Source organism: Tympanuchus pallidicinctus, unplaced genomic scaffold (genome assembly GCF_026119805.1).
Source record: "Tympanuchus pallidicinctus isolate F22 unplaced genomic scaffold, pur_lepc_1.0 scaffold7, whole genome shotgun sequence".
Taxonomy (NCBI): domain Eukaryota; kingdom Metazoa; phylum Chordata; class Aves; order Galliformes; family Phasianidae; genus Tympanuchus; species Tympanuchus pallidicinctus.
In genome coordinates this window covers 24,274,929-24,289,690 of record NW_026294791.1, presented here as the reverse complement: position 1 = coordinate 24,289,690, position 14,762 = coordinate 24,274,929, and the positions used below count along the sequence as shown (strand labels likewise).

The 14,762-nt window shown below is 51.3% G+C and overlaps 2 protein-coding genes across 9 annotated transcripts; one reads left to right on the top strand and one right to left on the bottom strand.

Moving 5' to 3' along the window:
* Positions 1-769: 769 nt before the first annotated feature.
* Positions 770-14,378, top strand: ALDH9A1 (aldehyde dehydrogenase 9 family member A1). 7 transcript variants are annotated; one of them, XR_008202304.1, is made up of 13 exons: positions 772-986; positions 1,350-1,495; positions 2,449-2,578; positions 2,881-3,015; positions 3,513-3,709; positions 4,231-4,371; positions 5,040-5,228; positions 5,507-5,594; positions 5,836-5,977; positions 6,486-6,598; positions 6,962-7,120; positions 14,129-14,189; positions 14,279-14,378. XR_008202304.1 is itself a non-coding variant. In XM_052666343.1 (11 exons), the coding sequence occupies exons 1-11, from the start codon at positions 818-820 to the stop codon at positions 8,874-8,876; spliced, it is 1,455 nt and encodes a 484-aa protein (XP_052522303.1). In that variant the 5' UTR covers positions 771-817; the 3' UTR covers positions 8,877-9,468. The 7 variants fall into 7 exon arrangements, 2 of the variants coding, with proteins under 2 accessions (XP_052522303.1, XP_052522302.1); XR_008202303.1 differs by having other exon boundaries at positions 14,129-14,378; XR_008202301.1 differs by lacking the exons at positions 14,129-14,189; positions 14,279-14,378 and adding an exon at positions 8,872-9,468.
* On the bottom strand, positions 8,047-13,712 carry MGST3 (microsomal glutathione S-transferase 3). 2 transcript variants are annotated; one of them, XM_052666345.1, is made up of 6 exons: positions 13,645-13,712; positions 11,061-11,184; positions 10,349-10,422; positions 9,929-9,986; positions 8,885-8,957; positions 8,047-8,265 (listed from the first exon to the last, which is right to left on the bottom strand). In XM_052666345.1, the coding sequence occupies exons 2-6, from the start codon at positions 11,175-11,177 to the stop codon at positions 8,156-8,158; spliced, it is 432 nt and encodes a 143-aa protein (XP_052522305.1). In that variant the 5' UTR covers positions 11,178-11,184; positions 13,645-13,712; the 3' UTR covers positions 8,047-8,155. The 2 variants fall into 2 exon arrangements, with proteins under 2 accessions (XP_052522305.1, XP_052522306.1); XM_052666346.1 differs by having other exon boundaries at positions 13,591-13,698.
* Positions 14,379-14,762: the final 384 nt, after the last annotated feature.

The window sequence follows — 14,762 nt, the reverse complement described above, 5'->3', positions numbered from 1 at the left end:
TTCTAATGAAGGACATGTTACTTGGAGTTTGTGGTGAGAGGTACACCCAGAATGCCTTATAGTGGTGTATATGCATATGCTGTACCCTATTAAGAACTTGGATCGATTCTCACTGATAGAAACAAGAATGGAGCAGGAGAATGCCTAAGTCTGCCTTTCTGACACACTGCTGCATCCACAGTGGGTACTGCCTTGCCAAAAGGGCAGCTGTGGGTGTGGGGTTCCTGGCTTGTGTGACAGCAGAGCCAGAATCAGTGGTGTTGTACTGGTTCCTGCTGTAGCACCTGGCTGTCAGATGCGGCAGGAGTGGGGGGAGCTGTGACAGCCCTGCGTGAACGAGTGAGGCACCATAATGAGTGGAGAGCTGTGCTGTGCAGGGGCTTCCCGGTGGTGACCCAGAACCCTGTCTCAGCACATCCCCTGCTTTTGCAGTGTGCTTCTCTCAAAGTTACCAACAAACCAGGGCTTGTTGCTGTGCTGGAAGCAGGTTGCTTCCTGCTGTCAGCAGCTTGATGCAGCAGTGCAGTGGGAATCGCTAATCCCAGCAACCAGAGAGGAGCAGCTTTTACTACTGAATTGCAAAAAATCCACCAAATAGAAAGGGGAAAAAAAATTAAAAAGCAAACCACCTGCGCTGCCGGAGCCGTGCCGCTACCGCTGGGCGGCGCTGCTGCGCGGATCAGCTCTGGTGTCTCCTCCGAGCCGCTAGGGGGCGCTCAACCGCCGGAGACGTGGCGGGTTCAGTGCGCAGGCGCGAGGCGGAGCCACTTGCCCTCGTGGAGCCCCCTGTCGGCGTGGCGGTGCGCGCTGCCGTCCCATGGTGCTGGCGTTCCTCCTGCCCCGGCTCTGCCGCCTGCAGCCCCGCATCGCCATGAGCACCGCCACCGGCACCTTCTCTCTGCAGCAGCCCCTCAACTACCGGGCCGGCGGCCGCGTGGAACCCGTTGACGGCCGGCAGACTGAGGATGTGTACGAGCCGGCCACGGGTACGTGCTGCCCGAACTTCTTCGGGGTTAACTCGTTCATTTGCCTCGAGGGGGGTAGGATGGGTCGGCCCAAGACAGGCGGCGTAGCTGTGTGTGACGACGGGTCCTGGTGCTGGTGGTGGGAGGGTAACGAGCTCAAGAAGAAACCTGCAGAGATTGGAGCTGATGAGCGGCCGGAATGTGGTTGTGAAGGAGGGCAGGCTTTGGGTTTCACCCCCGAGCTGCAGAGCTTCTCCACGACCGAGTGGGTTTGGGTGGGAGCTGTGAAGCTCTATGGTGGGACTGAGATCTCGAGCTTTTGCTGCAAGGTAAGCCTTGTTTTGCTGGGATTTACTTCTTGTTTTGTGTTTACAACGTGCCTAGGTCGAGTGATAACCAAGCTGCTGTGCTCCGGGGAGAAGGAGGTGGACCTGGCCGTGCAGAGCGCCAAGAGTGCCTTCCAGACATGGAGCCGCATGTCGGGCATGGAGCGCTGCCGTGTGCTGCTGGAGGCTGCCAGGCTCATCCGGGTACTGCACGGGGCTTTGTGTGCACCCAGCTGGCTCTGACCCTCTGTCCCCCTCCAGGAGGTCCAATGGAATGCAGGAGCTGAAAGCTACCTTTGTCCAGCAGATAGTGGGATGCTTTGGGCAGGGCGCTTGGTCTTATCGTGCCGCTGTGTCCTATAGCTTCTTCCCTGCTTTGCTCTGTGAGAAGACATAAAGCTGAAGCCATGCAGTGCAGATATTGCAAGGCATGCATTTTCCAAGCTGAAGTTGCGTAACTGACACATTCTTGAACTTTCAGCTTGACAGACCCTGCTGTCATGACTGGAGTGTCTTTCTTTAGCAATAAAAAACCACCAGATAAACACATGAGAACCAGAGGGTACAGATATGCTGGCTTCATAACAAACTCATTTGTGAGATAGCACGTTCTTAGATGTCAAAATTAGTCCCCATCAAGACATTGGTAAGAAACCAAACCTCTCCCCACTGTGTATGCAATGAGAACTGTTTTCTCTTTCAGTCAAACTTCTGCTTCTGCCAGACTTCCACAGCAGGGAATGTTTCTGCCTGGGATACAGTCTGCTAAAGGACGCTTCCCAGCTGCTTTGTTTTGCTGTCCTTCACTGAGTCCTCTGGATCTATTTAGATCTTGCTGTTTGCTCTTTCCTCCTCCTTATTTCTGTGCATTCCAATCACTGTTTACCATCTGTCTTCTCTGTTCAGGTTTGCTAATCTTTTAGATAAGCAGAGCTGTTAAGCAAGACTGCAGGAGCAGTGAACCCAGCAGCTGTCTGGCATTCACCTGTGATCAGTCGCCATTGGAAAATTGATTAATGGTAGTTGGGAATGTACATTTTAGGGATGGTGATAGCTTGAGGCAGAGCCTCAGAGTTGTGCAGAGTTTTGGGAAGCTCCTTGTGGAGTGCTACTATGGGCTTCTTTGATGTGTAATCACTGTGGTGTTATCCTCCCAGGAAAGGAGAGATGAAATTGCCACCTTGGAAACCATCAACAATGGGAAATCCATCTTTGAAGCCAGAGTGGATATTGACATATCCTGGCAGTGCCTGGAGTATTACGCAGGGCTGGCAGGATCTCTGGCCGGTGAGAACTTTATTGGAGTTTGCTCTTTACTTTTTGTTCTGGTGTTCCTCGGTTAACTTCTGCTGTACAAGAGCACCTTTGGTGTTGGTTTCTCTAAGAGATGCTTTTTCTGAAGATGCTGGAGTATTTTCAGAGATCTCTACTTAATGCTACTGTGCTTTGTGGGCCCTGACACACCTGTGAGCTTGCTGGGCATAAAAGCTGTGTCCACTTCCAGTTTGAGATCTAACCTCAGGGGCTCTTAACTGAACTGGAAGGGGCTTTGTTCTTCTCTTACTTCTGTCTGTTTGTCCTCTTTGCAGGTGAACACATCCAGCTTCCTGGGGGATCCTTTGGGTACACTCGCAGGGAGCCCCTGGGTGTGTGTGTAGGGATTGGAGCCTGGAATTACCCCTTCCAGATTGCCTGCTGGAAGTCTGCCCCAGCCCTGGCATGCGGTAATGACCCTAAAGCGGATCTCTTTCAGACCTTCTGCCTACTCAAGCTTCTCTTTGATGCTGGGGGATTCTGTGGGGGAGAGTGATTTGGGGGGTGGAGTTACAGACCCTGAGATTGCTTTGAAGGAGGCACTGAAGGATTTGCAGAGCCTCCAGGAAGGAAGAACAGGAAATGTGAATCTGACAGATGCTGAGGGGGAGTGAGTGCATCAGGAAAGAGACTGATGGCTTGGCTGTGTACGAGGGACAAATGTCTCTGGAAATGTCTGCAGTACAGGACCAACATCCCCATATCCCCAGCCTTTCCCAACAGGAGATGCAGTTCTCTCCATTCTTTGATTGCAGAGAGTTCAGCTAAAAATGTTTCCTCCTCTCTTTGGTGGAGAGATTTTTGACATCAGCAGAAACAAATTCATTGTATTGGGTGGGTTTTTTGTCTGGCTTTTTTTCCGTAAGCACTTTGGTTGTTAACCCACCTTCTGTCTGGGTTCCCTTAGGCAACGCTATGGTCTTCAAGCCCTCTCCTTTTACCCCCATTTCTGTGCTGAAGTTGGCAGAGATCTTCACAGAGGCTGGTGCTCCTAAGGGTCTCTTCAATGTGGTGCAGGGTGGAGCGGCCACAGGACAGTTCCTCTGCCACCACCCAGATGTGGCCAAAATCTCTTTCACTGGCAGCGTGCCCACTGGTGTCAAGGTGGGAACCTGGCGGGAACACGAGGGGTTGTGCACCAGCCTTCCTGGCGTGCTGGGGAGCTTGATGTGCGTGAGGAGTGTAAGGATATGGTGTGAGTTGGCACGCCTGGGGACAAGCAAGGAGCTTGAAGCGTTATGCTGGAGTCCCAGTTAGTGCACTGGGCATGAGCTCAAGCACTTAGGGCTTTCAGAGCGGAACCCTTGGTTGTCTTCACTCGTTCACTTGAGGACCCTGAGTTGCTAAAGTGGGCATCCATATGGGGAGGAGGCTGCATGAACCAGCTGGGAAAATGTGTGAACGTTTCTGGCAGTGATAGTTCAGCTGGACTGCAGCCTGCTGGTTTCAGAAGTAGCCTACTTTCTGTGAATTTCCCACCCTCCATTTAGTCTAATCAAATGAAACGTTCCTAAAAATATTTTACAAATAAACTGAGGCTTGAGAAAAAGGGAAATGTTGCCCTTTGAACCCTCCCTGCAGCCTCCTTGTTGGCCGTGCATCACTTGTCTCTTTGTCCTTATCAGATCATGGAGATGGCAGCTAAAGGGATCAAACCAGTGACCTTGGAGCTGGGGGGCAAATCCCCCCTTATAATCTTTTCAGACTGCTCCCTGGAGAATGCCGTGAATGGAGCCCTCATGGCCAACTTCCTCACACAGGGAGAGGTGTGTATCCATGGGGCAAGGCTGTGGTTTGGGACCAGAGACAGCTGTCGAGGTAGCCAACCTGTCCTTCTGTAGTGAGGGATGCCCTGAAGCTGCTATCTTGCCACGCATCTCCCTGTGCAGTGCCACAGAGGAACCTCCAGTGCAGGGTGTCCCAGCAGGGCATGGACACCTGTACCGTTTTCCCTGAAGTGGAGCCTCTCTGGCACCCAGTACCCAGCTCAGAGCAACTGCTCCTGTGCCCTGGGTTCCACTTTGGAGCACAGAGTTCAGAAGCAGTTTCCTCTGGAGAGGGAGCAGGTCCCAGTCCAGTTTGCTGAGCCATACCTTTCTGGGGCTCTGTTGGCCCCAAGTTTGGGTTCTTCATGTTTTCTGCAGGTTTTGTTGGCAAACTGTGTACCTGTTTTATCTCTGGGAACTGAACAGTCAGCTTATCTGCCGGTGACACACTATAGCCACCTGGTGGCATCAGTAGAGCTGTATCCAGAATAGACTGTCCCATGCAGTCAGGAGCAGAATTGTCTGCTGTCCCTGGAACTTCACTGTCCCCAGGTCAAGCTGTCTGTTTTTTAGCAGCTGTGAAGGGCCTTTTCTGAGAGTCTGTAGCAGGACCCATGCATGAAAGACTGCAAAGTGCTGTGTTCTGAGCAGCTTGCTCTGTATTCCAGGTGTGCTGCAACGGCACGCGGGTGTTTGTGGAGAGGAAAATACTGGACACCTTCACAAAGGAGGTGGTGAAACGCACCCAGAAAATCAAAGTTGGAGACCCACTTCAGGAAGACACACGGATGGGAGCCCTCATCAACCAGCCCCACCTGGAACGTGTCCAGCGCTTTATAAAGCAGGCAAAGGAGCAGGTGAGATTGTGATGCTGCCTTGTGTCAGCCCTCAAATGTCTCCTGTTCTTTCCAGACAAGCAGACTGGGCTGGAAAAGAGGAAGTGTGAATGAAAGCCCTGATCTGCTAGTGATGCTCCATCAGCATACCTGACCTGGAGAGGCACCAGAGGAGGCCCTGGTGTGGTTCCTTGGATGGGAGAGTAAATCTGGCAGCGAGCATTGGCCAGCCAGAGCTGCAACAGCTGGGCAGGATGCCATGGACATGCCTGCCTACTTTCTGCTTGCCTCTCTTTCAGGGTGCTCAGGTGTTGTGCGGGGGAGACCTGTATGTACCAGATGACCCGAAGCTGAAGAATGGCTTCTACATGCAACCATGCGTGTTAGGTACGATCCTTCCTGTTAGTGGCATTGTGTGGATGTTGCCGAGTTTCTTCTAGATGAAGCTGTGTGCCTATATTTCTGAATGCCTGTGGTGTGGGCAGGCACTTCTACAGGTGTACCAGAGGTAGCTGTGGAACCTGGAGCAGCAGCTGTGTAGTGCTGAGTGCTGTCTCGAAGGCTCTGTGGGTTGCAGAATGCACAGGCCCTGCCACTAACTTCCTTCTGAATGCTGCCATGCTTCCAGGGAACTGCAGAGACGACATGACGTGTGTGCAGGAAGAGATCTTTGGGCCTGTCATGTCCATTCTGCCATTTGATACAGAGGAGGAGGTCGTGGAGAGAGCCAACAACACCAAATTTGGCCTGGCAGGCGGTGTCTTCACCAGGTACAGCTGGGAAGCGGTCTAGGGAAGGGAGGAATAGAGAAATGCTGCAGCAACTTGATGTTCCTCTCACAGTGTTTGGCATGGGCATGGATATCCTCCTCCAGGAAAGCTGTAGCAAGACAATGCCAGAAGGGAACTTCTTAAATGACTGAGTATCTCCTCCTGTTTTTTTCCTGAGGGGGTTAGGTGGGCCCAGCTGTCCTTCATGCTCCTTCCAGCCTGCACTTGGCCAGCTGCCTGCCTGCCTGCACCTCCAGGAGACGTTCACCAGGAGCCTGCCATGCTGCTGAATGTGTGCAAAGATGGCTCTTGGCTGCTTGCCGGAGTCTGCTTTGCTGGTGTCCTTGTCTTGCCCTCTCAAATGAAGTATTGTGCTGAGCGTCCTTGGGAATTAGGTGTTGTATCCTCTGAGTAGGGCAAGCTGGGCTCTAAAAACCACTGCAACCTGCTGGGGGTCTCGGGGATAAGGGGGTGAAAGGGCTGCAGCTGAGCTGCTGTTTTTCTGCAGGGATATCCAGAAGGCTCACAGGGTCGTGGCTGCTCTCAAGGCTGGGATGTGCTTCATTAACAACTACAACATCAGCCCTGTGGAGCTGCCTTTTGGGGGATACAAGTCATCAGGTGAGCAATGCTTGGCCTTCCCTGGACTCAGCTTCTGTATGTCTGTGATGGCAGATGTGAGCAGCCTGTTGCTGGGGCAGACAGGCACAGTGATTGCCTCTAAGGCACAGATACCACACCGGGAAATGAAAGGGAAGCTGTGGAAGGGTTCACGGCTTTGTACAGTGAGCACAGAGGTGAGCTTTAATATACACAGCCTTCCTTGCTGCTAAGCTCATCCAGTTCTTGGTCGGGAGTGCTGCCATGAGGTGTGCTGCACTTGTGCTTTGAGTGTGGCTTGTGTTCTCCCCAGCATGGCTATGTGCTGGTTATGAGTGGTGCTTGGCACTGCCTGTTGCACTCACTTCTGCCCTGTCCCTGCAGGATTTGGCAGAGAGAACGGGCGGGCAGCCATCGAGTATTACTCGCAGCTGAAGACTGTCTGCGTGGAGATGGGTGATGTGGAATCCGTGTTTTAGTGGCTCTGAGGCCATCTGAGGAGAAACGTGGATCATTTACACAGCAGTAAAGTGCCCTAAAATTGTAAGTGCCTGGGAGTGGGGCAGAATGAGAGCAGCTCTTAGCCATCCTGCTTCTGCAAGGGCAGCGTACACACACAGCTCGGTCTGTGGGCCTCCTCTGTGCTCTCTAGTGGAAGATGGGGACCTCGGACCAGGAGACAGTGACCTGGCTTTCAGCAGCAGCATCTGCGGCTACCAGAGGCTTGGTAGTGGCAGAGGCCCAGCCCAGGCTGCTTCACCCAGTGCACCTTGGATGCTGTTGTCCTCCACCCTTAGTTAATTGCAGTTCTGGCTTCTAAGCATGACCCTGCTCAGTACACGTAAAAGCTCTCAGGCACGTTAACATCCAGTAGCTCTTGGCTCTGTCTTTTCTCTGACTGTGTAAAAGCCTTCAGGTTAGGATTTGTTTCTCTAGCACACTTGTGAACATCAGTTCTGTGTCTTTTATGTGTGCCTCACAATACTGTGGGGATGGTGAGCTGATGCTGCTTCAACAGGCACTGCTGCAGATAGCCTCCACACACAGTGCACAGTGTAACAAGAATGATAGTGAGCTCTAACATGAGACAGATTGCTGCCTGTCTTAATCAAAAGCTGTTTGATTTCCTTTCTCTGGGCCTTCCTTTATAAACATGGTAATTCTGTGATGACAAAATAGCAAATTTAAATGTTTGCTCACATCTTTTCTTTTGTAGCAATCAAATAAATACTAACTCTGTTTGGAAAATCTTATTGGAGAGTACATGATGTGAGGAGTCCAGAAAAAGGATTTGAGAGTGAACTGGGCTGTTGCTGGATAGGTTAAACAAATGGTTTATAGGATTGCTTTTCATTCACCAAAGTCAGAAAAGCTGGAACATCCCTGCCTGATCGGTCCCATAAAATCAGAATCGTGCTGGTTTCCTGCCAGACTTCTTTAGGTGGCCCTCTGTAACTTCAGAATGAAAGTGCAGAACTGACAACTTCATTTTATTGAATGAGGAGGGAAAAAAAACAGGCAATGAAATGTTCTACAAGAAATCCCTCTGGTTTCCCAGGCAGCCATGATGATGGTCAGTTAGTCCGGGCAGATCCAACCAAGGTGCCGGAAAGCTGAATACACACCTGTGCCCACCAGCCCAATGAGTGCAGCTGAACCAATGGCCCCTCTCCTTCGATTTTTTGGCTCTGGAAAAGGACACGTCTTGTCAGTTCAACAGCAGTAGCCAGCTTTCTCAGCCAGGCTGCTCCCAGCACTGCAGAGCTGCTTCCACCTTCCCAGCACTTGAGTTAATACAAGTGTATTTAGCTTTCGCAGACCTTCAGAAAGGAAGGCTGGGACACTGCTCTGCGTGTGACAGACCAGAACCAAGTGCAGTGCAAAGTCAGATGCCCCATGTTATTCATCCCCCCTAGTGTGGTTTGTTTCAAGTCACGGTGCAAGTAGTGGCCTAACATACTTGGAGTCAGTTAGGCTCCTTCCCCTTCGGCAGGGAATGTGTGTGCAATAGTCAAAAATACCATCAAAGATTAGCCTACCCTGAAAGAGGGAGCAGGACCTAGAGATTAATCTGGGCACAACGGCAGCTACCAGCTTGTGCTGTGCAGCTGCCCTGTGTCTGTTATTAAAGTAGTGCTCTTACTAACAGCAGGAAAAACACAATGCGGAGGTAGCAGTTTGTGGACCTGCACTGTGACTGGAAGCTTTATGCTGCCTGTTTGGCAGGAACTGGAGAAAAGAGCCCAGACATCACAGGAGGAGGCTTTAGTTTCTAAGCACCTTCTGTTCTACAGGGTAAAGACCCACCTCCTGTGTAGTATCCGTGGGCATACAGGAGTCTGCCAAGGATCCAGGCAATGCCGAGCCCTGCGGAAATCCGCTGGAGAGAAAGGAGAAGCATTAAAGTTGTGGAGACTTGCTGCTTGCACCTGCTCAGCTGTTAGAGCAGCCCTGCTTCAAGGAGTGACCACAAACTACAGCGTGGGTCCTGGCCCTGCTACAACAACTAGGAGTCAGCCTGGGAGAGGTGTGTGGCTGGTAGTGGAAGCCACAGTGAGTTGGATGGAATCGCTTTCATGACACCTATGGTGCTGTGCTGCAGAGCCTTCCCAAGTCCTGCTTTGTTGCTGCAGGCAGGTGTGTTTGCAACACCTGCAGCAGGAGGACTTCCACACTGCCTCTTCATTTAGAGCATGATGCAATGTGACATCAGTTTGCTAGATTTACTTAATGCTCCTTCCTTTCCTTTCTGAAAAGAAATTTTCAAGAAGAACCTGATTTGTCTGTCGGTGGTGAAGAAAATCTGCTGGCTTTAGTCTCTCCCACATGCCTGCCTCCTCAAAAGTATTCTACATCTTTCATTTTGAAACAATCTAGGCTTTTTTTTTTTTTTTTTATCATCCTCCACATGCTTCCTTTGGTGGTGAAAGTGGGTGGGAAGATTGAAATGTTCCTCAGCTATTCTTATCAGACAAACTCTTCTTTAAAGTGTGCATTTAAAAGGAGGTGAAAGGTTCCCACCCTCTATAAAAACAGCTGCTGATTAGTCCTGCAGGCTTGAGAGAACCAGACAAGGTTGTGTGGACACTCCTCACTTGCAGACTGGAGGCTGTGGATGCTTCAGTTTGTCTGACAAAGAACCCTTATGGGGAGGAAAGAGGCTTACTGGCTGAAGCATCAGTGGTGAAAGTACTTGTGGTTCCACTGCATTTTCAGGAGAGGCATGGCTGTGGAATGAGGTGGGGTTAGGAAACAGCCTGGCTGCCTTCAGCTGGGTGAGCTTGGCTTCGTGCCTGCTCTGAGTCACAGAGTAAGTTCAGTTGTGTGGACCTGCATGCCACAGTCACTTACCGGGTGGTAGATTCCACCAGTGGCTAAGAAGAACAGGAAGGAAGGGTAAACTTCCAGTCTGAAAATAAGAAAGAATGTTATACTCGTCTTCAAGTGGCCTGTAAAGAGAATATCTAAAAATGCAGTTGCAAACATTCCCCGCCAGGGTACTTGATGGGCCTGACTTGTTAGTCTTCATGCTCCATGCTGTGGCCAGAAATTGAGGCACAAAGTGAAGACACAGAATTGAGGCACAGACTTCCATAGACTTCAGCTCTGTCTGAGGCCACCCATCCGCTCTTTTCCACTTTGTGCCTTGACCCACTGCTAAATACAGCCTACCACCAGCTAAACCAGTTGTTCCTCCCAGCACCCTTTGCTGTAGCGCTGCAGCCTGGCTCCTGCTAGCTGTGGCAGTACAAACTCACACGTGGTACTCACGTGTTCTGGTGCGCACGCTGGATGCAGTTGAACATTTTCCCATTCTCAGGATCTGTGCTGTACATGGTTGGATACTGCCAAAGAAAGCCAAGAGCAGAAGATAAGCAAGTGCAGCCAGCCTCCTCCAGCAGCACGGTGCACGTGCTGCATCTCCTCAGGGAGCGCAGTGCTGTGCTGCTGCTTGGAGAACTGACTTGCTGTGGCAAGTTAGAGCCTGACTCCCTGCCCACAGCTCCTTGTGTGAAACTGCTTTGCTCCCTGTATGCTTGTGTTCCACTGAGATGCCCTTGTTCCCAACATCACGACTGTCTTCTCTGCAGGGAGAAAGGCTGTGTGGTTTCTTGCTCATCATAGTTTCCGAAGCTGAAAGTCTTGTGATTTCAGCTGTCTCGGCTCAGTGCCAAGCATCTTATCTGCCAAACCCTAATTTCTGCCTTGTCTGCTCCAGTCTGGAGAGCTAGAATGCCAGCTTCATCCCTTCTGCACTCACACTGTGGGGCAGGTGGAGTCAGCGGGTCAGCCCAAAATAACCAAGGTGTCACCACGCTTATCTACAGAGGTGCAGCTAAGGCAGGCAAGGGCTGTACGCCCTTCTGGGTTGGGGAAGGGAAAAAAAAGAGAAGGAGCAATAAAGCAGGCTGGCTGGGGCCCCTCTGCAGACAGGCTGTGATGTCCCTGGTCCCTCTGCTTGAGGCTGAAAAGGGGGACTCACCTCCACATTGTATTTCTTGCGTGCCTTCCCCACATTCACAGCGAGATGCATCACCAAGACGAAGCTGGCAGCCCCTGTCAGGATCACGTAGCCATACTCTTTGGAGAGAACAGCCATCTTGGTGCTGGGAGAAAAAGAGAGCCCGTTACTATTTCAGGGTGTGACTGGAGCTCAACACATGCAGAAGTGTGCATGTGTACGTGCCTGGGCCTAACAATTGCTGAGAGTTATCCTAGCACAAGAACTGGCTGAAGAAAAGGATAAACTGTCCGGGAATTTTTACCTTTGGGTGTCTGCAGGGTGTAAAACAGCACAAAGCAAGGGTTCCCTGCTTAGGTCCCATCAGGGATTTTTTTTAGGGCTCTAAAATCAGTAAGCGTGGGTGGGCAGTGGCAGAGGTCTCTAGTTTGGCCTCTGGCTTAGAGACCCCTACAGATCCCATCAGCTCTGGCTGTCTGACCCCATCCCATGGCACTCCTGTCCTCTCTAATGCACCGAAGGCTCCTCACTTCCTGCAGCCTGGTCCTCCTGCTGCCTGAAATCAAAGAGAGGTGGTGGGCGCTGCTGTATCTCATCCTGTCCTGTGCTCAGTATGCAGGCAGGACCTGCACTTGCAGAAATGGCTCCACAGTCAGATTAGAGACCAGGTCAGCAAATCTGATTATGTCACTGTGTGAAGCTTGTTTAACTCCAGCTTGAGTAGCATGGCCAGTTCTTGTCCCACCACCCTATAAAGCTTAGAGCAAAAATGGGAATGGGTCAGATGTTCAAATATCTACAACAGCTTCTATGTGGGAAACAACCCAGCAAGCCAAGACTCTGGGATAAAGAGAGCAGACAAACAAGGTTATATTCAAAAAGTCTAAAAGCTAGAGAAGGTGGACAGAAACTGCTGGTTCACTTCCGACAGTGGAACTAGAGGTCACCAAATACAGCCAGGGCAGAGACTCAGAACAAAGCAAAGATGTTTTTTCATTCAATAGGAATTAGACCTACGTAATTCCCCACTAAAGGATGCTGCAAACACAAGCCATTGCCATAAATTCAAGGTGAAGACCAGGCATGATGTGGGAATGAGAGACAAGTTGGAAATTAATCTTTAACCAGAGCCTATTTCAGTGATGCAAGGCTTTGGTGCCTCTGGCACTGTCCCAGCAGCACAATCTGACAGTGTGGGGGAAAAACATCACACCTCAACAAGGAAACAGTGCAGCCAGCCCTCCTATTGCAACAGCACCAATGCTCCTTGCAAAGGATCAATCTTCAGGGAGCAAAGGTTTTTACCTCTTAATTGCAAAAAGATTATGGCTGGTGGAGCAAGAAGAAACCTGCTGGTTTTGTCCACGTGCACTTTGGTAAAGAATTATTAATAAGAATGCTGGAAAGCCTTAAGTAATCAAAGTATATCAGCTGCACCCATAAGTAAAAGAAGTGACCACCTTAGGGATGGCGCATAGAAGGTGTGGGACATTCCCTGACCTGGCAGAACATGTCAGTTGTTTTACTTCCCCCTTCACATTCCACGCTTGTCCTTGGCCTCAGCAGCAAGGACAAAGCCTTTTGCTTTCATAAAGCTGTAAGTTAGGATTTTATCTTTTGTGTTGGTAGCAAAAAGCACCGTTCGGTTGCAGTAAGCATTAAGCCAGATATTATAGAGTGCTACTCGTGCTACTGATCTAAAGCCAAACAAGTAAGCCTGTGCTCCCGTAACCTAAAGCTAAAGCAAATCAAAGTCATCATGACTTTCAGTTCCCTGCCTGCACGCCTTGTGGCTGCTTCCTGATGCTTTTGCAGCTCAGCAACCTTTGTCCACAGCTGCAAGGACTCTGCTGACAAGTACTGCTGCCCTGCACAAGCCTCAATTTTTATCCTCCATGCAGCAATGGCTCGGGCTGGACCCACACAGCCGAGGGACACCGGAGCATGACACAGCACAGGCTGAGGAATGCAAAAGTGCTCCCAGCAACAATTCTTCCCAGGTTTGCTGCATATAGAATCACAGAATGGTCTAGGTCGGAAGGGACCTTCAAGACCACCTAGTTCCACCCCTCTTGCTCTAGATAGGAATGCCTCCCATCAGACCATGTTGCTTACAGCCCCATCCAGCCTGGTTTTGAATGTTCCAGGGAGGGGGCATTCACAACCTCGCTGGGCAACCTGTGCCAGTGTCTCACCATCATCACAGTAAAGAATTTCTTTCTCATACCTAGTCTAAATCTATCCTCTTCCAGTTTAAAGCCATTTTCCCTCATCCTGTCGCTTCCTGCCTTCATAAATAGTCCCTCCCCAGCTTTCCTGTAGGCACTTTAATCCTATATTCATACGTAACCAACTATAATCGCAACTGTTATGAATCAGCAGAGCTAACGAAGCCTCCCCGTGCAGAGCCACTCTCGGGTTCTGATCGCACCACCAGCCCAGCCTTCCAACCCAGCCCGCAGAGCCCTTTGTCCCGCCTGGTGGGGGGGGGTGGTTCCCCCGCACCGGCTCTATTTTTCCCCCACTTCACCACGCTCAGACATCAGCCTACCGAACTCCCGGAAGCCCCGCTACGCCCCGCGGCAGCAGCCCGGCCCGCACTCACCACAGCCTGCGGCGCAGAGCAGCCCGGGACGCCGCGGGGCGGAGCGGGAACGGGCCGGGCCAGGTCTGGCCGCGCCCCCAGGCGGGGCGCACCGCGCCGGGCTGCGAGACGGGGATTGGCCGGGGGAGAACGGCGGGACTTTGTATGGGGGCGAGGGCGCGTTTTGCCTGCTGCGTGTCCCTTCCTATCTCTGCTATGCACTCTAAATAATAAAAAGCGCCAGCGCTGCTGCCCGGAGCTGTGGGTGCCCCATCCCTGGAAGTGCCCCCACGCCATTAACGTGCGCCGAGCAGCTGAGCTGGGAGCAGCCAGCCCATGGGGTGAGGATCTTTAAGGTCTCTTCCAACCTAAACTATTCTGTGGTCCTAGGATTTCAGTTTTGATTCGCAGTCGGCAGACCCGCCACAGTTTAATGGCTGTATTAACGGCGTATCAATTTATACCGTGCCTGCTAAAATCCTGCTTTTCCCTTTTCCTCCATCAGATCCAGCTGGTTTCGGATGAGAAGCCAATGCTTCACACGTGGAGCCACTGCACTTGTTCATGTAAGCAGACACCACTCCTGGCAATTACCTGTGCTAGTGATATGAAGGATCTTATTTACACCTCCCTTTGTTCTGCCCTGAACGTGCAGCCCTGGGACTTGGGACGGAAACACAAGCCATCTCCAAGAACACTTGGATTGCATGTGAGAGGTATTTCTTACATTCAAAATAAAGTCACTTCTAGGGTTATGCGACACAAAACTTGGTTCTGTAAATGCTCACAGACCGGTGGAGGTATAGGGGGACTGGTGGTGTCTTCTGCTGTAACAGGTAGGATGGAGAAGCAAGAAGGACCCAGTGGGATCCCAGGCCCACAGAAGACCTGCTCTGAACCTCTCTGTTCTGCCTTTCCACAGCAGAGGCTCTCAGATTCCCTGTAGCAGAAGTAAGCTATCTAGGCTGCCCCAGTGTGGCCAAAAAGGCCCTGGTGAGCTCCCTGGCTGCTGGGACCTGTCCCTGTGGCAGGACAGGCTGCATGCTGGCCCTGCTTTTCCGTGGTCTCGTGAGAAAGCAGGATTGTAAATGCTGCTGGTTGCTGCACGGCACTGTCCACACCTCCTGTGGCTCACACTG

Excerpts from the sequence above, each read along its gene's own strand:
- ALDH9A1 (XM_052666342.1), top strand. The coding sequence starts at position 818 with ATGGTGCTGGCGTTCCTCCTGCCCCGGCTCTGCCGCCTGCAGCCCCGC. Across the intron at positions 2,579-2,880 it reads GCTGGCAGGATCTCTGGCCG|GTGAACACATCCAGCTTCCT; the intron begins GTGAGAACTTTA and ends TCCTCTTTGCAG. Across the intron at positions 6,599-6,961 it reads TGGGGGATACAAGTCATCAG|GATTTGGCAGAGAGAACGGG; the intron begins GTGAGCAATGCT and ends CTGTCCCTGCAG.
- MGST3 (XM_052666345.1), bottom strand. The coding sequence starts at position 11,177 with ATGGCTGTTCTCTCCAAAGAGTATGGCTACGTGATCCTGACAGGGGCT. Across the intron at positions 9,987-10,348 it reads CAGCGTGCGCACCAGAACAC|ACTGGAAGTTTACCCTTCCT; the intron begins GTGAGTACCACG and ends TCTTATTTTCAG. Across the intron at positions 8,266-8,884 it reads CCACGGATACTACACAGGAG|AGCCAAAAAATCGAAGGAGA; the intron begins GTGGGTCTTTAC and ends GTCCTTTTCCAG.